At 41.6% G+C, this 24,417-nt stretch overlaps 1 protein-coding gene across 4 annotated transcripts in view; it reads left to right on the top strand.

The window, feature by feature from the left end:
• Nucleotides 1-24,417, top strand: part of STYK1 (serine/threonine/tyrosine kinase 1) — a 45,108-nt gene that overhangs the window by 10,764 nt on the left and 9,927 nt on the right. For 3 of the 4 annotated variants that reach the window (XM_027035570.2, XM_015061807.3, XM_053225830.1), the window contains exons 2-5: nt 17,773-17,917; nt 18,597-18,731; nt 21,134-21,400; nt 22,105-22,286. In XM_027035570.2, the coding sequence (XP_026891371.1) occupies nt 17,872-17,917; nt 18,597-18,731; nt 21,134-21,400; nt 22,105-22,286 (630 nt within the window). In that variant the 5' untranslated portion in view covers nt 17,773-17,871. Of the gene's footprint in view, nt 1-16,278; nt 16,300-17,772; nt 17,918-18,596; nt 18,732-21,133; nt 21,401-22,104; nt 22,287-24,417 lie in introns of those variants that run through there. The other variant, XM_053225829.1, reaches the window with a different exon arrangement.

Here is a 24,417-nt window from a genome sequence, read left to right as displayed (position 1 = left end):
AGAGAGAGAGAGAGAGAGAGAGAGAGAGAGAGACAGAGCAAGCAGGGGAGAGGCAGAGAGAGAGGGAGACGCAGAATCTGAAGCAGGCTCCAAGCTCCGAGCTGTCAGCACAGAGCTGATGTGGGGCCTGAACTCATGAGCTGTGAGATCATGACCTGAGCCGAAGCTGGATGCTTAACTGACTGAGCCAGCCAGGTGCCCCCAGGATGGTTAATTTTATGTGTCAGTTTGACTGGGCTGAGGAATGCCCAGATGATGAGGAAACATGATTTCTGGGTGCCTCTGTGAGGATGTTTCTGGAAAAGATTAGCATTTGAATCAGTGGACTGAGTAAAGAAGATCTGCCCTCGCCAGTGTGGGTGGACATCATCCAACCTGCTGAGGGCTTGAGGAAAGCAAAAAGATGGAGGAAGGGTGAATTTTCTCTCTCTTGAGATGGGACACCCATCTTCTCCTGCCCTCCACCATCAGAACTCCTGGTTCTCCAGCCCTTGGGCTCTAGGACTTACGCCCATGGTCCCCCGCTCTCAGGCCTTCAGCCTCACACTGAATTGTACTACCAGCTTTCCTGATTTTCCAGCTTGCAGACAGCAGGTTGGGGGACTTCTCGGCCTCTGTAATCTCATGAGCTAATTCCCATAATAAATGTCCTCCTATATATTTGTCTATATATCTACATCTTTATATCTTATTCATTCAGTTTCTCTAGAGAACCCTGATTAATACAATGGCTGATCCTAAATGCATGCTAAGTGAAAGAAACCAGACACAAAGCTACAGACTGTATGATTCAATTCGTATGAAATGTTCAAAATAGGTAAATCCAGAGACAGAAAATAGGTGATTGCCAGGCGCTGGGGAGAGTGGGCATTGGGGAGTGACTAGTATTGGTACAGATTTCTTGGAGGGCATGATGAAAATATTCTAAAATTAGATAGCAGTGACGGTTGTACGATTTTGTGACTATAAAAACCACTGATAATACACTTTAAAAAGGGTGAGTTCTTGGGGCCCCTGGGTGGCTCAGTCGGTTAAGTGTCGGACTTCAGCTCAGGTCACGATCTCATGGTTCGTGAGTTGGAACCCCACATCGGGCTCTGTGCTGGCAGCTCAGAGCTTGGAGCCTGCTTTGGATTCTGTGACTCCCCCTCTCTCTGCCCCTCCCCTGCTCACACTCTGTCTCTCTTTGTCTCTCAAAAATTAAATAAACGTGAAAACAAATGTTTTAAAAGGGTGAGTTCTCTGGTATGTGAATTATATCTCAGTCAAAAAGAAAGCAATATTGAAGGTAATTCTAATTTTGAAAAAAAAAAAAAAGGAAAGAAAAGGAAAGAGAAGAAAAGAAAAAAATAGGTTTTCAAGAATCTGCTAGGAAGATGATATAATGTCAGAAAATAGATTCCAAAGCCATACAACCTGGGAGTTCCAAATCCCTGTTACTAGCTGAGTGGTCCAGAGCAAGTTACTTTACCTCTCTGTGACCCAGAGGTCATTGGTGCCATTGTAACTATATGCCTACTAGGCTGTAATGGGAAGCAAAAACCAGTATGAAGGAAGCTGTGCTGCATGTAAGTGACGGTTAAAGAGGGGCAGAGCAGGGCAGGGTCCAAAGCAGATTGCTTCATTGGTTTATTGTCTGAACTCTGCTCCAGGCTGACTCACGGAAAGACACTGGGTGTAGTGGAAAAGGAGGAAGAGATAATATGGATCCAAGATACCATATCTATATTTAACCTTTCCTGGCCCTGGAAAAGATCCAAAACTATGTTAGGAGAGACACATAGAGGAGGGCACCAGAGCAAGGGATGATGAAAAGTATTGGATAAATTTTTTGTTGCTCAGTTTAAATAAATATTAGACAGAAATGTTGAGGGTTTTCCTCTGGTTTCAGACAATAAACTTAAGATTTTGTTCTCTCGTCCTGTCTCTACTGGGACCTTGCTTCATCTTTCAATTCAAAATGAGATCAGACAGGGGCACTTGGGTGGCTCAGTCAGTCAAGTATCTGACTCTTGATTTCGGCTCAGGCCATGAGCTCATGGTTTGCGAGTTCAAGCCCCGCATTGGGCTCTGTGCAGAAAGCATGGAGCCTGCCTGGGATTCCCTCTCTGTCTCTCTCTGTCCCTCTCCTGCTCATGCACTCTCTCTCTCTCAAAATAAATAAATAACCATTTAACAACAACAAAAAAAGATCAAACAAATCTTTAAAGTTCATGTCACTGCCACATTTTTATTCCCAGGACAGATCAAGAAGCTAGGACAGTGGCAGGTGTTTGTAGCAAGATTCACATTCCTTTGTTTTTTCAATTAATTAATTAATTAATTAATCAATCAAAGTTTTATTTAATTGTAGTTAGTTAACATATTTGCAATATTGGTTTCAGGAGTAAAATTCAGTGATTCATCACTTAAATACAACACCCAGTGTTCATCATAACAAGAGCCCTCCCTAATACCCATCACCCATCTAGCCCATCCCCCTCCCACCTCCCTCCATTGACCCTGTTTGTTCCCTATCTTTAAGAGTCTCTTACCGTGTGTCTCTCTCTCTCTCTCTTTCCTCCTCCCATGTGTTCATCTGTTTTGTTTCCTAAACTCTACATATGAATGAAATCATATGGTATTTGTCTTTCTCTGATTTATTTCGCTTAGCATAATACATCTAGCTCCATCCACATTATTGCAAATGGCAAGATTTCATTCTTTTTGACCACATCCCTTTGTTTTAAACTGCTTTAAGATGTACTTCCCATTCATGACTTTTCTTTAGATCTCACTCTTTCTGTCAGCATACAGCAGAGAAGGACTATATTACATAGCCATTTTGAGGGAATGTTAGAAAGGTGTCACATTTCTTACTTAAAAAAAAATAGAGAAAACCCTGTTGTTGACCTTTCCTCTGGTTTTACACTTCTGAATTCTCTTCTTTATGTGAGTATATGTTGTATACCCTTGGTTTCATCATCGTTTTCCTTTCTTGGATTCTAAATAAATAATTATAATGCCTTGTATTTTTACTCTATATATTTCATGGTGTTTTACATACAAACCTCAGACCAAGACATGTTAATTAGCTTGCTTAAGGTCACACACAAGATGGTGCTAACCCAGTGTCATAACTGAGATCTCACATCTCCTTTGCCTGTATTAGGAGAGGATTCTTTCTTTTCATTCTACATTTCTCCTAGAACTTTCCATTGAGAAATAATCTAGGTGAGGAAAATATAACCAATTCCAGGGCAGAAGGCAGCTGAAGCCAACGTGAAGATCAGTGCTGGGGCCTCATTATACTGGAGTCCATGCTAGTGTACAAATAGTGTTATTTAAAGTTCATTTGATCACAGGGTTTTCTCCAAAGTGCATCTCATATCTGCATTAATCTCTGGCTTCCTCAAAATCACTGGTATTGATATATGAGAGGAGAAAGAGTATGATTAGCAAATGATAGAGCAATAAGTAAGTAGAACTGGCTTGAAATTCTTTGAAATACCAAAGCCTTAACACCAGCTTAACAGATCTCCAAATCATTTACTATAGAAATGCTTTAATGGTGGAAAGCAAGGTACATCAGAAAAGAGGGCAGTGGACCTGTGGGGGCAGGGGAGAGGGAGAACATGATAATACGACCTTGGATTTCTGAATTCCATCAATTTCTTTTATTCTAAGACTTTAAAGTCTTGTCCTGTGTTTTATCTTATTTGTCTTGCCAGAATGTCTGATTAGGCAGTTCAAGGATTATGATCCATTACTTTATGGATCAGGAATTAAAACCCAGAGATGTGATAAAACCTGCTCCAAATGATAAAGACAGAAAGGGAGAGAGAAGCAGAGATAATGTTAAGATATGGCTGCCAATTTAGAACTGTATTAAACTAGATCCTGATGAATTTTATTTTTTATTTTTATTTATTTTTATTTTTTTTAACGTTTATTTATTTTTGAGACAGAGAGAGACACAGCATGAGCGGGGGAGGGTGAGAGAGACAGGGAGACACAGAATCTGAAACAGGCTCCAGGCTCTGAGCCATCAGCACAGAGCCTGACGCGGGGCTCGAACTCACAGACCGCGAGATCATGACCTGAGCCAAAGCCGGACTCTCAACCGACTGAGCCACCCAGGCGCCCCAATCCTGATGAATTTTAAATCTGCTTATATCACTTTACCTATGAACATAAGAAAAATCCCTTTATTAAAAACTTTCATGAACGTAAAATTGATATATTTATTCTATTGTGTAGCTGTATAAAAATTTGGCAGCCCTCTTTGCATTAGAGCTTTCCAGAGAAATAGAGCCAACAGGATGTTTGTGTGTCTATGTGTGTATGTATATGTATGTATGTATGCCTATATGTATCTATGTATCATCTATTGAGATCTAGTTTGAAGAATAGATCTGAGCCTGGATGGCTCAGTTGGCTAAGCATCCGACTCTTGATTTTGGCTCAGGTCATGATCTCACGGTTTGTGAGATTGAGCCCTGTGTTGGCCTCTGCACCGGCAGTGCAGGGTCTGCTTGGGATTCTCTCTCTCTCTCTCTCTCTGCCCCTCCACTGTTTGTTCTCTCTCTTTCAAAATAAATAAATAAACATTAACAAAAATTAAGAATCTGTGGATAGTTGGGAAGTCCAAAGTCTTCAAGGTAGACCAGCAGGCTGGAGACCTAGTGAAGTGATGCAGTTTAAGTCCAAAGGCAGTGTGCTGGCATAATTTCCTCTTCTGGGGAGGTCAGTCCTTTTCTATTAAGACCTTCAACTGATTAGATGGGCCATATGCACATTATGGAGGGTAATGTGCTTTCTTCAAAGTTCCCTGACTTAATTCTTAATCTCATTTTAAAAATGCCTTCACAGAAATATCTAGAATAACGTTTGATCAATTATCTGGGTACCATGGCCTAGCCAAGTTGACACATAAAATTACCCATCACACACCTCTTCATGAAAATTTAATTTTATTTCTACTTTTAATTTTAATACAGTTTGCATAATTGTATAATTATAATAGTAATTTAAAAATAACAATCATTATTTATTAATAATTATTAATAAATAATAACAATCAATTATTATAATTATTAAATAAAATGATAATTTTTTTTTGCATGTTCAGAAACATCTTCCATTAAAAAAATCCTTTTATGGGGTGCCTGGTTGGCTCAGTCAGTGGAGCCTGCAACTCTTGGTCTCAGGGTTGTGAGTTTGAGCCCCATGTTGGGTGTAGAGATTACTTAAAAATAATATCTCTTAAAAAATCCTTTTATAATTGAGTCTTAGGAGAGAAATTACTGGGTCAAAATTATGAACGTCATTCAGACTCTTTTCTTACATTGCCAAATTCGTTTCCATAATGTAGAAATTTAGATTCCCTGTTAATGTGTAAGAGTGGGCTTTTTAAAATAGGGTTCTTCAGAACATCAGAATTCTCTTTCTTTTTTTTTCTTAAATGGAAATGCAAAAATTTCACATCTTGGTTTTACTTGAATGTATATTATATAATTACTAGTTAAATTGAACATCTTTAATCTTAACATCACCCTTCTCCCATATTTGTTAAACACTTTTATTTGATGTATTGGTTTTCTTTTGATTTCACTGTTTTTTTTAATTTTTAATTTTTATTTTTTAATTTTAATTTTAATTTTTTTTTGAGAGAGAGATAAAGAGAGAGAGAGCCTGTGTGAACAGGGAAGGGGGGCAGAGGAAGAGAGAGAGAGAATCCCAAGCAGGCTTCACACTCAGTGTGGAGGTTGACATGGGGCTCGATCCCATGATCCTGGGATCATAACCTGAGCCAAAATCAAGAGTCAGATGCTTAACCGACTGAGCTACCCAGGTGCCCCATGTTTTTCACTTTTCATGACCGTTTATTTATTGTCATCTTATTAATTTTCTTACTATAGTTACTAAGTTATATAGAATTTCTGTTTTTATGCATTGATCCTTTCTTTGTGGTTTTACTTTTTCTGTTGGAAGGATTCTTCTATTTATTTATTTACTTGTTTATTTGTTTATTTACCTTATGCATTTGTATCTCTTTTGTTATTTATTATTTATTTTTATTTTTAAATTTACATCTAAGTTACTTAGCATTTAATGCAGTAATCATTTCAGGAGTAGATTCCAGTGATTCATCCCCTACGTGTAACATCCAGTGCTCATCCCAGCAATGGGATGGGCCCCTTGCTCATTTAGCCATCCTCCCATCCACAACCCCTCCAACAACCCTCAGTTTGCTCTCTATATTTAAGATATTTAAGAGTCTCGTATGTTTTGCCCCCTCCCTCTTTTTACATTATGTTTGCTTCCCTTTCCTTATGTTCATGTGTTTTGTATCTTAAATTCCACATATAAGTGAAGTCATATGATATTTGTCTTTCTGTAATTCCGGTTAGCATAATACCCTCTAGTTCCATCCACATAGTTGCAAATGGCAAGATTTCATTCTTTTTGATTGCCAAGTAATATTCCATTGCATATATATACCACATCTTCTTTATCCATTCATCTGTCAGTGGACACTTGGGCTCTTTCCATATTTTGGCTATTGATAGTGTTGCTATAAACATGGGGGTGCATGTGTCACTTCGAAACAGCATACCTGTATCCCTTGGGTAGATACCTAGTAGTGCAATTGCTGGGTCAGAGGGTAGTTCTATTTTTAATTTTTTGAGAAAACTCCATACTGTCTTCCAGAGTGGCTGAACCAGTTTGCATTCTCACCAGCAGTGCAAAAGGGTTCCCGTTTCTTCATATCCTCGCCAACATCTGTTGTTGTCTGAGCTGTTAATTTTAGCCATTCTGACTGGTGTGAGTTGGTATGTTATTGTGGTTTTGATTTGTACAGGAATCTTTTCTTTTAATCTTACCTAGTCCTCACCAATCCCATATAACGTACAATGTTAGTTTTTGTTTCTTAAAACATATAATCATTTGTCCAACTAAAATTTATTTTTGCACAGGAATGAAGCAAGGATCTAAATTATTATTGCCAAGCGAGTAACCATAATATGCATATGATGCATAATCCACATAATGATAATCAATCTCAACAGTTCACAACCTGGCTGTAATTTAGTGTCTCCTGGGAAGCAGTCCCTTTTTTCAGTGCTGATAAGTGAAATCATACTTATGGGATACATAAACATCATAATTTCTTCTAAGGTAGGGAGTGAACCCCACATGGGCATTTTTTAGAAAGCTCCCTACAAGAGGCTAATGTGTAGCCAGGTTTGAGAATCTGCTTGTTCTGTTTCATGCTGACTTCTTTATATTAAATCCCTAAATATGTCATTTATTTCTGGGATATTTATGTGCTCTGTTAAGCTTACTCTCTATTTTTGAGTGTCACTGTGTAGGTTAGTGTGTGTGTTAGGCTTTGTAACATATTCAGGCCTAGAATATGCTTCTTGCCTCAAATCTTGTTTTGCTTTTGGAATGAGAGATTAATGCATGTTGGGATATCACTAGTTCTTATCCTCATCTTGCTGGAGCCCTAAGTTTGCAAAACAAAAACAAAAACAAAAACAAAAACAACTGTAACAAGCCCTTATTCTCCCCATCCTCATTTTCTGTTTATTCTCTGAACTACCCCCCTCTCTAGCTCCACTACTGCTTACTCTTTCTAGGACCATGAGTGATCTCCATTCTGCCTCTATCCATTGGGCCACTTCTCTGAGAGAGTGATTTGAGATAAACTAACTAGGTTTTGGAGGTAACTTCTAGGTAAAGGTCGACAGTTCGGTGATACATTCACATGTAGGTGAGAGTAAGCAACTTGGGTTTATAGTGTGGTGAGCAGAACAGTAGGGGCAAGCGGTCCAGGGGCACGTGGGTGGGCGTGAAGTAGAGTATGGATGGGGTGATGGCCATTATTCAGGTGCAAGGCCATCAGAGTATCTATCAGGAGGGGGATGGCTTTCCATTTGTAGTAGGACGTCAGTAACCAGACTATATTGTGCAGTTCTTATCTCATGAAAGAGGATTGATTTAGGCAGAGAGGACAGTGAGGGCCTATCCACTTGTGAGACATTCAGGATAGGACTCCAGACTTGAGAGTACTTGGGTACTCAGCATGAGTACCTGGACAACCTTACGAGAAATGAGCGACCTGTCTTCTCAAACTAAGGAGGGCGGCAAGAAGGATAGGGAGAAGGAGCCGAAACTATTGATCTCCTTACTGCCTCCATCCAGATTAGTTCAGGGATTTTACCCAAGACTGGGTAAAAATGTAGCCAGCAGATAGGTGGTGTCAATGGAAGCAGCTAGAAGGCGTTGAGACATTTAGGGACAGAAGGTGAATTAATTAACTAATTAATAATATACCACCATGTAGCATTCTATCTGTTTTATACCTTAGTTTACAGCATTGTGCTCTTGATCCGTCTTGTTTAAATCTCCCGTCCTCAACATGATTGTCAAATTCAGAGACCTCTTAGCAGGTGTAATACTTAGACTGTCCAATCGTACATAGTTGCCGTATGAAGTTTTAACACCCACGTTCCTTTATGATTAACTTCCTCTTCGCACACAGGACTACGTGGAGTTAGATATACCAATATTATAAATATCTTGACAATAGGGGTTTTGTTTTGTTATCTGGAGTTATATACGCTTACCTGATTGGTACAGCTATGTGACTACCTCCCAACCTGGGAGACAGGTGAAGAAGGGAAGGGGGAGGAAGGGAAGCACTACTTTATATTGATTGTCAGTAATGGGCCCAGCACTATGCTAGGTATTATACGTAAATTATCCTGGAGAGCTTTCCACAGTCTCGGGAGAGAGACGTCATTGTCTCCGCTGACAGATGGCCAAACGGAGGCTCAGAAGGTTAGAATGACTTATACACAGTCTGGAAGAATGTTGGACCTGAGATCCAAATAGAAGTCTGACTCCAAATCTCCTTCTCTTGCCACTTCCCCGGAGGAAAGTACAGGCAGGGCAGGGATAGGAAGGAAGCTTGTGAGCTTCTGGGGCTGCTGGGATATGGGTAGAAAGAGGCAGGTCTGCAGGACCTTCAGAATTTGAGAGGCAAGGTCGTCTCACTGGTTGAGGGGACTTGCTCATTGCCCTGCCCCCTTTTCTGGTGTGACTCATTCCTTGCTGCTGTCTGTGGTTCTTCACTGCCCTCAGGAGAGAAACAGGTGTCCCTCTCCCTGAACTAGGAAGGGAAGGCATGGCAAAGTCAGGTGTCCTGCCTTTGGACGCTTGATGGATCACCTATCAAACCGGAACTGGCACCTCTGTTATCATAACACCAGCTCAGTGCTGATTCCATCTTTCCCAGCTTCCAGACTGCTCAGCTCTGAGGCACACGGAGCCACTCTTAAGGAGGGACTCTGCTGTTTGCTCCTTGCTGCGCAGAATGAGGTTCCCGGGGGCATCGTTTTCATCTCGCCAGGCGTTTGTGGTTGTGTACCTGGGATTACCTTCTCTGCGCAGGATCTTTACAGGGACCCGCCCTGTGTGACACAGCACTTCACACATTTCCTGCTTGTGACATCCCCTGTCCATTGTCTCTCTGCCTGCCCGGGTCCGGGACTCATTTATCAGAGTATGAGACAGCGTGTGTACGTGTGTGTGCGCGCGCGTGCACGTATGTGTGTTCCTGCCATCTTTCGCAGAATGCCTGCCTTCTGTCCCTTTTCAGTGTGGCTCTCCCGTCTGCCAGAGGGCAATGTGCTAGAATGGGCGGGAAGAGTGGTAGAACAGGGTGGAGCTCCTCACTTACAGGGGAAATTGCTAAGACTTCTCAGGTTCCAGAAGTCCCCCCACTGCCCCTGAATGAAAAGTCTAGCAGAATGAATAGCAGAGAGGGGGACTGATCTTTGGAAATGCAATGTGACTGGCCACAGCAGCAGCGAAGTGTTTGAAAGAAGCCCCAGGGAGGCGTCTCCTCTGGCGTGTCCAACGGGTAGGAGAAAGGAGACGCAGATAGAAAAGAGGCGATTCTGCGTTTAGAGGGGGTGGTAGTTGTGTGTCCTTGGCTTTTCCCTTATTGAGAACCCTTTTTCGTGGCGCTTGGGTGCCTCAGTCAGCTAAACGACTGACTTCGACTCAGGTCATCTTCTTCGGGTCAGTGGGTTCGAGCCCCACACCGGGCTCTGTGCTGACAGCTCAGAGCCTGGAGCCTGCTTCGGATTCTGTGTCTTCCTCTCTCTGCCCCTCCCCCACTCTCGCTCTCTCTCTCTCTCTCTCTCTCTCTCTCAAAAATGAATAAACACTAAAAAATAAAAATAAAAAAAAAGAGAACCCTTATTCTGGGCTGGGGAAATTGTTGATTGGTAATCTCGGGAAGAGAAAACAATCAGCGAGATAATGTCTAATTTGGGATATATCATTTCTGGGTTTTTGAGGTTTGCTTGTGGTAGATGGAGAATTATGGAATCGAGAACGTGAAAAAGAGAATGATAATTATAATAAAAATAAAATGTATTGAATTTGGGCGACACCTCAAAGGACCTAAAATTAATCTCTGCAATCATATTAAAAACCTCATGGGGTGGGTAGTGTTACTGTGATTCTTACTTAGATGTTAAGGGGCCTGTCTGTCTTGCAATCACAGTACTCCTCTCCAAAGCAAATTTTTTGGGAGCTTCCAGGATACAAATTAGGCTTCTTCATCTCTACTGGGTCGTACATGTGTTTTAGGAATTTCTGCAGACACGTTAAAATAAGAAGGAAGACTGGGACGCCTGGGTGGCTCAGTCAGGTGAGCATCTGACTTTGGCTCAGGTCATGATTTCACATCGGCCCACATCAGGCTTGCTGCTGTCAGCTCAGAGCCCACTTCGGATACTCTGTCCCCCTCTTTCAGTCCCTCCCCCGCTTGCGCTCTCTCAAAAATAAATAAAACATTAAAAAAATAAGGAAGAAAAGCTGATAACACCCAGTCTCCTTATTACAAGACCTTTGTTTAAATAAGGTCAGGATTCCCAAGCACCATGGGAGCCTCTCTTCTAATGGTTTCAAAGTGCATTTCAAGCCCTGGGTCTCTAGGAAGGTGGGGGAGGGGGAGGATCAGAACAATCACAATCCTTCAGTATCTGAGGAGAACAGGAGGACAAGGGATTCCCTCTGGGTGACCTCCCCTTCTCTGTGCCTCATCCACCCTAGGAGATATCACCCGGCAGAAGGCAAGCTGTCTACACTAGTCACATCCTCTGGATCGAAAGAGGCTCACCTCTCCAGTGTGCCTTTGCCTGTACTCCTTGTCCTCTGGCAAGTGTGCTTCAGGAGAAAGGTGGGGCCTTGGGCATTGCATGGTGCTCCCAATTCTCAGGCCAGTGCCCTGTCCTCTGGGAGTTCTAGCTCCTTCTGGACCTTCATGCTCACAGTGAGAGATCGCCAGTCCTGGAAACTAGACCCTTTCCCTCAAAAAGGGATTTAGGATGGAGATCAAATCCAGGAAAATGAACAGACAAAGAAAATGATCCAAGATTCCATAATCTGGGGAGTACTGGGGGAAAGTTTCTGATTCTACCTTTATCTTCTGGGTACAGTTTGAAGACAGACATGCAGTCATTGTCTGTGGCCCTCTAAGACCTTGGAGCACACACTTAACAGGCAGATTCTCCTCCCTTGTGCTTTCCAAATTCTGTTGCATTTGTTGGTGAAGTTTGGTTTCTGCATTACGGTTTCTATGATTCTTTTGGATTCGGACATAATTTCTTCTTCCATGTGAGTGACAAGTACAGATGTGCAGTAAAGTGGTTTAAGGAATATTGGGTTTGTAATTAAAAGACTGGGGCATGACACCTTGCTGTGGCATTTGCTTGCTTTTTTTTTTTTTTTTTTTTAACCTGGGCTTATTCAGAATTGAATCTTTTTGAATGTTTTAATGTTTATTCATTTTTGAGAGAGACGGAGACAGAGTGTGCGCGGGGAAGGGGCCAAGAGAGAGGGTGACTCCAGGCTCTGAGAATCGGAAGCAGGCTCCAGCCTCTGAGCTGTCAGTCAGCACAGAGCCCAACGTGGGGCCCAAATTTGTGAACTGCGAGATTATGGCCTGAGCCAAAGTCAGACACTTAATCAGCTGGACCATCCAGGTGCCCCCAAATTTAACCTTTTCGGACCTCAGTTTCCCCGTTGTGTGAAAGTGCCTAGCATCACACCTGGCACATTATAGTTGCTCGACATATGTTTATTGGAGCTGAAAATAGGAAGGATGGCTTGCTGTTCAGAATGTTAAAGACTAATTTTGGAATCCTGTAGATAGATCTGAGCAATTCTTTTCGATCTCATTTCCAATTTAACACGTTCATTCCATTAAATGGTGTTTTGTTTTGTTTGTTTTGCTAGGACATCTCATGGATGAGGAAGAAGGGGGAGGGGAAGAGGGGAGTGAGCTGGAAGGCAACTGCCTCAGTCTGGGGGCTGCTACCTCTGTATGTTTTACTCTCCTCACCCAAAGCCTTTGGGTCCTCTGCCCCAAGGTCCATAGCTATTAGTAACTCCCTTACCCAGTGTGGCATTCATCTGGGTGGGTGGGTCACTTGTCTTTATAAAAACAACATGGCTGGCAGATCCATTTGTGTTGATACACAGGTGGTAAGGTTGAGGGTGGAGGCTGGTGTAACGTTTAACCATATTTTACGGGAATGGGACCAGATGTTATATGGAGATCAGTCAAGTGATTTCTCACAACACTTAGGCAGCTGGAGTGCAGGAGAATGGATCTAATTTTTAAAGTTCTGTTTGTACCCATTCATCAACCGATGGACATTTAGGTTCTTTCCATGTTTGGCTATTGTTGAAAGTGCTGCTGTAGACATTGGGGTGCAAGTGTGGTTTATACACACAATGGAATACTACTTGGCAATGAGAAAGAATGAAATCTGGCCTTTTGTAGCAACGTGGATGGAACTGGAGAGTGTTATGCTAAGTGAAGTAAGTCAGGCAGAGAAAGACAGATACCATATGTTTTCACTCATATGTGCATCCTGAGAAACTTAACAGAAGACCATGGGGGAGGGCAAGGAAAAAAAAGTTAGAGAGGGAGGGAGCCAAACCATAAAAGACTCTTAAAAACTGAGAATAAACTGAAGGTTGATGGGGGATGGGAGGGAGGGAAAAGTGGGTGATGGGCATTGAGGAGGGCACCTGTTGGGATGAGCACTGGGTGTTGTATGGAAACCAAGCTGCCAATAAGTTTCATATTCAAAAAATAAATAAATAAAATCATAATCATAAACAAATAAAGTTCTATTTGTAGATGTATTTTGGTAAGATGAGTTTCTTCTGGACACCCATGAGTAAATTGCTGATCATATCTGGGAGACTATTGTGCTCACTGGACAGAAGTGTGGCTCGTGGGGGTTGCACTATTCTTGGAAATAGAACTGTCTTTGTGTGTAATGAAACAGACAGAGAGGGGACGTGGCGTTATGCTTGCATCGTGCCTATGCATGAGGGTTTGGAGAGTTTACATTAAATAGTTAGCTTAATTTCAGTTATAGTCATTCGACTCCAGACTCTAATTGTGCGAAGATTTGAGCTGCACTGTACTCCCCATTTCATACTCCTTTGTATCTCTTTCTTCATCGTGCTGTTTCCTCCTCTCGGTTCTCAGTTCAAGAAGGGAGCTACACTTTTCAATATGCCGACAGAAAGAAGCAACTGAGAAGAGAGAAAGTAAAGAATGAGAACCACAAGTGAGGCAATAATATTGTTTTAATGAGAGGCCTGTCTGAGGGGATTTGGCCTTGTAGATATAGGTATGTGAAAGCTATAGGCAGCCTACGTACGTATGTTCCAGCCACCAAATAGAATGATCAGAATAAACAATTTCACAACTTTTCTAGATCCTTGATTCCAGTGGCTTGAATACAGTAAAACCTAGTGATACATGGTACCAAGGAGAGAACTGTGGGGTAATGTTTTACATGCGTGAGGATTTTACAGTCTAGGTAAGGAGAAGAAGCAGTAGCCAGTATTATTTTTTTTTTTTGAAGATTTTTTAAAATTTATTTTGAGAGAGAGAGAGTGAGTGAGCAGGGGAGGGACAGAGGGAGAGGCAGAGAGGGAATCTGAGGCAGGCTCCATGCTGCCAGCGTGGAGCCCAATGTGGGGCTTGAACTCATGAACTGTGAGATCATGGCCTGAGCCGAAACCAAGAGTTGGACACTTAACTGATTAAGCCACCCAGGCACCCCTTGAAGATTTAATTTTTAAGTAATCTCTACACCCAGCATGGAGCTTGAACTCACAACCCCAAGATTAGAAGTCGCACACTCTACTGACTGAGCCAGCCAGGCGCCCCTATATATTTTTTCTTAACACAGTCAGAAAATGGTCTAGATATAATAGAAGGGGATAGAGTATTCGTCATATTGTACAGAAATGTTGGTCAAGAACATTCTTCTAATACATAGGTTAGAAGCTAACCAATAGGAAAAGTCATCCTAGAAGGTTTGGGCACCAAGGCATGTGTTTTCTCACACTGACACACTGGGCAGGCAGAGTCGTGTGGTAATTGAATATAAACTGCAGAGAAGAGAGTGATGTAGAGAGGAATATTGTTGCTACAGGCAAATATGAGCATCTTCTGATATAAATGCTTTGGTGGGCTCTAAGTGGTAAGGTAAGTGTAGGCTTCCATGCATATGTGGGTAGGTATGCTTGGGTGTGCATACCTTAAAAATTCTAGACTCATGTGGTATGTTCCATATGTCTCTAGCCAAACTGTGATAATTGGAAAGAGCTTATCGTACAAACACGTGGAAAACTATCTACTGAGTGGGCCTCACCATAGCCCTATACATTTGTTTCCTTGCTCCAGCATCTGATCACATTGGGCTTCTAGTTGTTAATAAACCTAGCTTCTTTAAAGTATCCATGCACAGGGGCGCCTGGGTGGCTCAGTTGGTCAAGTGGCCGACTTCGGTTGAGATCAGGTCATGATCTCACGGTCCGTGAGTTCGAGCCCCGCGTCGGGCTCTGTGCAGACAGCTCAGAGCCTGGATCCTGTTTCGGATTCTGTGTCTCCCTCTCTCTGACCCTCCCCCGTTCATGCTCTGTCTCTCTCTGTCTCAAAAATAAATAAATGTTAAAAACATTTTTTTTAAAGTATCCATGCGCAAGTGAACCTTGTTCAGGAAATGTAATAGAAGGTTATATTGTATCCAAATGACCACACTGTGCCCTGTAATAAGTGTGATATGTAGGTGCCAGGGTCTAGGCGTGGATTTGAGTCATTGGGTGTGGGTATGTTTGACCACGTGTCTGTAGTTGAGTCTGGCCCACCATGAGCAGTTCTAAGTGAGGATACATGCGCACACAGGCCTTTACATTTCTTTCTTCAGTATGTATTAGTGGGTTCGTGTTTTGGCTTCTGGGCAGAGCTCGCAAGTCGGGGCTGGCTGCTGACTGACTTTTTCTTACTGGTACTGTGGTTAAGAGAGATTATGTTCACAGAACATTCCCCAGAGGGCCAAACTCGTTTAACTGGCTGCTCCCTGGATGAACACAATTACATCTGATAATGCCCTGAAAGGGAAGTAAGAGGAAAGGAAAACAAGAATGAGAATGGCAGTGAGAAATTTTCAAACGGCTTTTGAGTTCACCTGACTGAGCCAGTGTTTTATTATTTAAGATCTCCTTCTCCACCTTCTCGAGGCTCTCTGATTCTGGCCCCGTCCCAGGGCTTTTCCTTCCATGGGGTCTTGTGGAGTTGTGGAAACGTTCTCAACCACCTTTCACCTTGCCTTTTTGGCTTATAATCAAAGGAGATGGATGTTGTTATCTTATAATTCATTGACTGCATAGATCCCTTTTTAGGTACAAGCCCACCGATAAGCAGGTGCCTCTCCTCTGTGCTACTTTCTTCCTGGCTACTCCTCTGTTTGCATGGGCTTTTGTCAACAAAGCACACACCTGTCTTTCTTCTGGGTGGTAAGAAAACTGTTTAACTCTCATCTCCCCATAAAGAAGAGTGAAAAGGGGGTGTGGCTGGAACTGGAAGGTCTCTTTGTATGTGTTTCCAGCACTAAGTGACTCTGCCTCCGTAAGTCACACTGTGGTTATTAGGACCAACAATAAAGCACAACAGACAATGTAGTAAAAGACCACCTAATATGGTGAATAGCACATATGTACAACATAGTATAATATTATATAAGCTACAGCTCTGATTCGTAAAGTTTTACCTCGTTATCAAATCACTGCAAAACTAGATCATAAACTTAGGATCACCTAGACAGTGGGAAAAAAAAAAAAAACAAACACCACTGTTTTTTTTTCCAGGTCAGTCAGCATTGACTAGAACCAGGCAAGACTCTTGTTAACCAAGGGCAAAATAAGGTTTGTAGATGGATATGAAAAGAGTGGTAACCACCAGTTCGCTTCAGAAAGAAAGAACCAAGTTTTTGGACGTGTAATTTCAAATATATGCTGATGATGTAGAATTAAAAGTGATGTACATAAAGCATCTGTGGCCCAATAAGCAAGAAACTAAGAACTACCGTTTACTTGGAGGAGAATTGGGACTGGGATAAATGGAGAATGATGGGGTGGGAGAAAGATATTTATGGTATATCACTTTACCTTATTATTTTATATATATATATAAAATATACCTTATTACCTTATTATTTTATATAAAATAAAGGTAAAAATATATACATATAAAATATAAATTAAGGTAAAATATAAAATAAAATAAGGTAATATAAAATATAAAATAAGGTAAAATACCTTATTATTTTATATATACATATATATGTGTGTGTGTGTATATATATATATATATATATATATATATATATATATAGTTTTAGAAAGAGAAAGAAGATGGCTTGGTTGCAATAATCCCTTTAATCTATCCACTTGTTAGAATGAATGCCTGTGTCTGTCTATATAGAATGGGCAGGAGAAGGTCCAATTAAAAAATAAGTAATACCCAGAAAAAAATTAAACCTGCTTAGGGTTTTTTTAAAAAATGTTTATTTATTTTGAGAGAGAGAGAAAGAGAGAGTGGGGGGGAGAGAGAGAGAGAAGAAAAGAGAAGAGAAGAGAAGGGAAGGGAAGGGAAGGGAAGAGAAGAGAATCCCAAGCAGGCTCTGCACTGTCAGCACAGAGCCTAACGTAGGGCTGCATCCCACAAACTGTGAGATCATGACCTGAGCCAAAATCAAGAGTTGGATGCTTAACCAACTGAGCCACCCAGGCACCCCGAACCTGCTTAGGATCATAGGGTAGGTAGATCATTCCCATATTGCCTGTGGACCACAATTGCTCAGACAGGTACTATGGACTCAAGCATTGGAGCAGCGGTCTTGGGTAGAAGGGAAGCCTTTGAAATGATTTGAGAAATAATGGCATGAAAGGATGAAGCCAGATCAGGGCTATACTCCCTCTATAATAGAAAAAAGGAGGGGCGCCTGGGTGGCTCAGTCGGTTAAGCGGCCGACTTCCGCCCAGGTCACGATCTCACACTCCGTGAGTTCGAGCCCCGCGTCGGGCTCTGTGCTGACCGCTCAGAGCCTGGAGCCTGTTTCAGATTCTGTGTCTCCCTCTCTCTGACCCTCCCCCATTCATGCTCTGTCTCTCTCTGTCTCAAAAATAAATAAACGTTAAAAAAAAATTTAAAAAAAAAAAGAAAAAAAAGAAAAAAGGAAAAATGCCAGGAAAAAATAAAGTTCTTCACACTTAAGTATCAGGCAGATGGATAAGATGAATAGATGACTCAGAAAGTTCCAGGTAGTCATGTACTTAATACCTAATGATCTATAGAGGTGTCTTAAAACTCTCTATGCTCCATTTAATGTTTTTTAGAACAACTCAGTCCTTGGGAATTCTTCTCAGTGGTGCCCTGTGCATTCTCTGAGGGCCAAGCATAGAAGTGGACAGCTGTGTGGCTGAGATGAGAGGGTCATGACACGAATGCTATTGGAATGCAGTCTCAGTGACAAGCTGTGTGGTAAGGACAAACACCACAGATGCCTATCTTCTGATTCTAGGATGACAGAGACTAAGGTCTGCACAGATTCTAGAAGGAGGATGAGATGACTTCTAGTAGAAATGAAGACGGTGTTGATAAAGGAATGGGCACACAGGAGGTCATTTTCTTTTTTATTTAATGCTTATTTATTCATTTTGAAAGAGAGAGAGAGAGAGAGAGAGAGTGCTCGAGCTGGGGAGGGGCAGAGAGAGAGGGAGAGAGAGAATCCCAAGCAGGCTTTGCACTGTCAGCACACAGCCTGATACAGGGCTCAGTCCCATGAATCATGAGATCATGACCTGAGCCAGAATCAAGATTCGGATACTTAACTGATTGAGCCACCCAGGTGCCCAGGTCATTGTCTTTGAAGAGGGGGGCAAGTGCCAGAGATCCAGATGTTGCGTCCTTAACCCCAGCAGGAAAAATGGAAGATGAGGCACAGAGCACACTTGATAGGCTGAGAAGCAGGGACACTGGGGTCTCTGATTAGAGAGCTGCTCCCTGTAGTGGTTCCACTGTATGCAAGTAGAGGGGAAGAAGGAAGAGATGATTGTTTCATGTATGAGGAGCTGAGAACGGGTGGATAGGGGAAGTTGAGTGAATATCAGATTGGGGTTCTTTTTCAATCTCTTCTTTTCCTGCTTGATTTCCTACCCAGTTGTCCGGGAGCAGCAGTATGAGATCATCATCATCCCAACCATTCTGGTGGGCACTTTCCTCATCCTTCTTGCGGTCATCCTGTGGCTTTTTATCAGAGGGCAAAGAGCTCAACAACAGTCTCCTGGACTCAGAGGTAAAACTCAAAGTGGGGCTGGGGAGAGGCTCAAGGAAGATGGAGATTACAGAAAGTAAGACCCAAGTGTCAGTGAGCCCACGTCTATAAGGTGAGGTCCCTGCTGTGGGAGAGGAGGTCTGGGGCCCCTCTTGTGGAGTTGAATGGAGGTGAGCTCTTCTCTAGGAAGTCATGAGTAGCAACTCATTATGTGCTTGGTAGTTGAAACTACAATAGGCAAGAGAAGCTTCATGTGGCCTGTTTCTGTCTTCTTTTCCTACTGCACTATCAACTATTTGGCCATGTGAGTGTCTACATATTGGGAAGGAAGATTAGTAGGTAAAGCCCAATGCCTTGTTACCAGCCTTGAAGGATGACATTTTACTCTGTAATACGTCCCAGCCCTGCTCTGTGCTCCTGGACTATGTGATGAAGAGGGGTAGCCTTCATAGCAGTCTCTGAAGTGTTAAGTAGGAGATGATGTCCTGTCCTGAAAATATAATGCAAGAGATTTAGCTCACATGAAACTAAGGGTGAAAAGAAGGAAAAAAATTCCCGACAGTGATCAGAAATTGTATAGTGGCTGGTCCTCAATCCCTCTCTACATTTTATCCCCACTGTCTTTGAATTCACTTACAGAAAAACTTCTCAAAGGAGTTGTCTAAACTCATTCTGATGACTTTTACTTGTCACATTCTCCGAAGCTTTTATCCCCACCACTCTGCCAAAACAATTATTTCCAAGATCACCACTGACAGCTATATTGAGTCCTCATCGTGGCCTGTCAAAAGCATTTGACACAGTTTTGTACCTCCTCCTTCTCGAAACACTTCATTTTTCCTTTTAAATCTACAGTCACTTCCTAAACGATCTCATTTTCAGTCTTATGGATTCAAACACTTTCTCTGATCTGAGTCTAGTCCCCCTTGAACTCCAGATTCCTATATCAAACCACCAATTTTGTAGTTTGGATCCGATGCACATCTTTGTAATATGCCCAGAACGAAGGCCCTGCAATTCCCTCACAAATGTCCTCCCCCAATCGTCTTTTCTACTAGTAAATGGCAAGCCCTGTCTTCTATGTGTTCAGTCTAAAATCTTGAAGATTTCCTTGACTCGTCTCTCTCTTGCATTCCATGTCCAATCCGTTAGCAAATCCTGTCAACTCTATCTTCAGAATAAACCGAGGCAGCTCTCACCTCTAGTAGATCCTTGTAATACACGCCTAACTGGATTCTCTACTACCACTATCCCTTTATGGTCTGTTCTCCACAGGACAGCAGAATTATTCTTTTAAGGCCTAAGTCAGTCCTGGCCATTCTCTCCTTGAAACAAAATAGAATGTTTTTTCTTTTTAGAATTAGAAAAGCCAAAATTCTCTCAATAACCTTCCATGACTTGGGCACTCTCTGGCCTTGTCTCATATAATTCTCCAGTTATCCCATATGGTTCCAGCTGTACTAACTTCATTTCTCTTCCTTAAATATGTCAGGCATGCTTCTTTCCTGATGCCTTTGCTTTTACTGTTCCCTCTGTCTAGAATATCCTTCCCAATACAAGTATGGTTTGCTCTTTAGTTGCTTCCAGGCGTTTCTCAAATGTCATCTTATCAGAAATCCCTTTCCTGACCTTCAAATGTAAAATAGCATCATTGGTGTTTCTGACTTTGCTATTTTCCTTCATAACACTCATCACCTGGTTTGTTATTATCTGCTTCCTTTCTCTTACCATTAGAGGGTAATCATAAGAATCTGGACTTTGCCTATTTGCAACACCTAGAACAATGCCTGGCACACAACATGTGATATTTGTCAAATAGATGGAATGAATGAATGGAGATTTAATGAGAAGAATGAATTTCTCATTTCATTGGAAATGAAAAGTTGACTAAGAAAAGGGGAAAATACCAGAAGATTTTTTTTTGACTGAGGCTATAGGAAATATGCAATAATTAACTTTGGGAACATCTTAAGGGAGGAAGAATAACCATGGCTTGGAGTTGAGGAGTTATCCATACCGTCCTCTCCATCTTTAAAAGCCATTTGATCGACTTAATCAATAGCCCCTACTGGTAGCTACTGCTACCTTTAAGTACCTGGAGGTAGAGTACCTATTCAGGAACTTCCTTAATTGTCTCCATACTATACTTATACTGAACTATAATCCCGAGAGAGACAGAAAGGAAATGTCATTGCCACTTTCCAGAGATCCATCTTGAGTTGTCTTAGAAGTAATGGGGTTATTATAAATATTCTAGAAAGGTTGCTATTGATGCTGGTTCACAGAGAAGACTCAGAAATTATCCTCACATTGGGCAGAGAGAAAATTGCTAAAGGGACTTCCTTGCCAGTTTGTTCCAGGTTCTGTTCTCCTAGAGTCCCTGGGGTAGGGAACCGGTGGTTGGTATCATCTTTTCGTTCTAGGCATTGCCCCTGTGCCTCCATCTAGAGGCTTAAGCTTGGAGGCAGCAGGTCATGGAGGAAGCGTGTTTGTGCCACTTGAAGAGACATCGGTGGAAAGCCTCCTACAAACCATGACTCATGTTCTGGCTAAGCTGCAAGTGCCCCGGGAGCAATTCTGTGATTTTCTGGAGCAGATCCACAGTGGTAGTTATGGAGCCATCTATCGAACCAAGATGTACACTGGGGACCCTGCTAAGCCAAAGAGCGTTGTCATCAAGGCTTTGAAAGGTAAAAGGAGAAGTGTTTGACTTCCTTTCCCCTTTTTCACGTTTCCATTGCGAGCCCTCAACAGTGAATGCTGACAAGCTTGCCGACATGAAGACTAATCAACAGATAGCTGGGATCACCATTGTGTGCAGAATAAGAAGGGAATAGAAAGTGAAAACTTGAGGCTGAAATGTTTTCTTTAGGGACCTTACCTAGCTCAAGCTTGCTTATTGAGGCTGCTAGAACTCAGTTTTTCATATGGATATTACTTGCATGAGGATTTTGAAGTTGTTCCTTCTTTTTCTGCACTATCACTTTCCCTAATACTGTTTTCTTCCCTTCCTTTCTTCCTCCCTCCCTCTTTCCCCCCCCTTTTTTTTTCATATGGGCCAGTAATAGGGGATAGAAACAACAGAACAAGGATAGGATAAACAAGAATACTAATCAAAAGGCCTAGGCAGTGATCATATTTGAATGTGAACACTTGTCTATTTAGGCAAATGAAAGCCTATCCAGTTCTAAAACCTATGATTCTATGTTAGCTTTGACAAAAAAGCAGTGACATTGAGGATTATCTTCTAATTAGTTCCCTTTCTGTTTACTTTTTGTCTATACTTACTCTCCTTTGGAGCTTTGCCATCTGAGGTTGCTTCCTCCCTCATACCTCCCATTTTATAGGTAATGTTCTGACTGCTTACTTCCCATCGCTCTCCTGTCCTCCACAGAACCAGTTGGGCTCTATGAGGTGCAGGATTTCTTAGGGCGAATCCAATTCTATCAGTACTTGGGGAAGCACAAGAACCTGGTACAGCTGGAAGGCTGCTGCACAGAAGGGCTGCCGCTCTATATGGTGTTGGAGGATGTGGCCCAAGGAGACCTGCTCAGCTTTCTCTGGACCTGCCGGCGGGTAAGCGGTAGCGTAGAGGTGTTAGGAAGGAAAGGCTTGACTTGGCTGATTAGCTGTTCACATGTCAATTAGCCTGGCGAATGACGAAGCAGAGAGACATTATAGTAACGTAACAGAATGACTGAGTATCACCATCCAATAGAACTTTTTATGATGATAGAAATGTTCTATATCTGCTCTGTCCAAAATGGTAGCCATTAATCACATGCGGCTATGGAGCACTTGCAATGTGGCTGATGTGACTGAGAAACTGAATTGCTAATTTTATTTAATTTTAAATAATAAACTTTTAAATAGCCACATGTGGCTAATGGCTACCAGATTGGGCAGTGCAGATTAGAATATGAACTCTACGCTTTGCATCGTACTAGCTGTGTGACTTTGGGCAGGCCACCTCTCTGAGCCTGAATTTTCTGAATCTGTAAAATGGGGATACAAATAAATTATTATGAAAATTAACAGAAATTATGCATGTAAAAACTCTTGTTAGTACTGCTTGTAATTTTGTTGCTGTTAGTCTTAAAAGTGTGTCTTCTATTCCGTAACATTGCTCTAGTATGCCAGGGTGGATGAGGCGAAATCAGCTTGAAAGTTTTTGTACTTTAAATTCTTATTAAAAAAAATTTAAATGTTCAGAAATTTCCAGACTAAAATGCAAGTTCTTTTCCTAACAATTTTCCTACTTCTCTATATATTCGTCTTTCTGAAGTGCTGCATTTTCCTAGTTAGTTCCTCACTTACCAATGGACAAGTTCAATATTAATCAAGCCTCCTCAATAGACTGATTATTTTACTACTAATTGTGTATGATAAAGGGACCCTGTTTTCATCCAAACGAGGTACAAACAGGATGATGTGCAAGTCTTTAGGCGTTTAAATCTTTTTAAGAGGTTATCCATCTGTAACTTGTTCTCTGCTGTAACCTCACTAGCTTCTATTTTCAAAACAATTATGCTTCTTTATTTTAGACCATTGGAACATGCTTTCCTCATTACACCAAACTTCTCCCTTCTCTTTTTTGCATAGTCATTGTCCACTCATCCTTCAGATCTTTTCTTGTCACCATCATGTGCTATTTTCCATGACTTTCATGGTGCATATATTTATGCATGATTATTTGATTATGATTCACACGTGTTTGTCACATTGTAAGATCCGGAAGGCAGCAGATATGTTTATTTTGCTCCCTCTTGTGTTCTGAGGTCCTAAGATGGAACATGGCACATATTAGGCATTCAATGATGATGTGTTGAATTAATGTGCTTAATTATCGCTCTCTCTGACACACACACACACACACACACACACACACACACACACACACACACAAACTATCCCAGGAAAATTGTTGCTTTATCCAGGGGATAGTCTTATATATATTTGTATTTCTTACCTTCCGTCATTCTGTGATTCATCTACATACATGTTTTTCCAGGCCACTAAATTATTGTACTTCTCTGCATATCTGAGAATCTCTGATATTAGCCTCTCCTTGAATCTTAGTCCCTATGTTTTTGTATCTTTTCTTTTGCCTTGATACTTGCATTTAAGAACTCTGCTTATTAAATTCAACACCCCCAAAATAAATAATCCAGTAAGAAATGGGCAGAAGACACAAACAGACATTTTTCCAAAGACATACTAATGGCTAACAGACATGAAAAGATGCTCAACACCACTCATCAACAGGAAAATACAAATAAAAGAAGCCCATGAGATACCACCTCATGCCTGTCAGAATGACTAAAATTAACGACACAGGAAACAACAGATGTTGGCAAGGATGTGGAGAAAGGGGAACTCTCTTACACTGTTGGCGGGAATGCAAACTGATGCAGCCACTCTGGAAAACAGTGTGGAGGTTCCTCAAAAAGTTAAAAATAGAACTACCCTACAATCCAGCCATTGCACTGCTAGGTATTTACCCAAAGGATACAAAAATACTGATTCAAAGGGGCATATGCACCCCAATGTTTAGAGTAGCACTATCAACAATAGCCAAACTATGGAGAGAGCCCAAATGTCCATTGACTGGTGAATGGATAAAGAAGATGTGGTGTGTGCAAAGAAATATTACTCAGCCATCAAAAGGAATGAAATCTTGCCATTTGCAATGATGTGGATGGAGCTT

Source organism: Acinonyx jubatus, chromosome B4 (genome assembly GCF_027475565.1).
Source record: "Acinonyx jubatus isolate Ajub_Pintada_27869175 chromosome B4, VMU_Ajub_asm_v1.0, whole genome shotgun sequence".
NCBI classification, from domain to species: Eukaryota; Metazoa; Chordata; class Mammalia; order Carnivora; family Felidae; genus Acinonyx; species Acinonyx jubatus.
The sequence above is the reverse complement of the archived record's forward strand: the minus strand, read 5'-3'. Positions and strand labels throughout refer to the sequence as shown.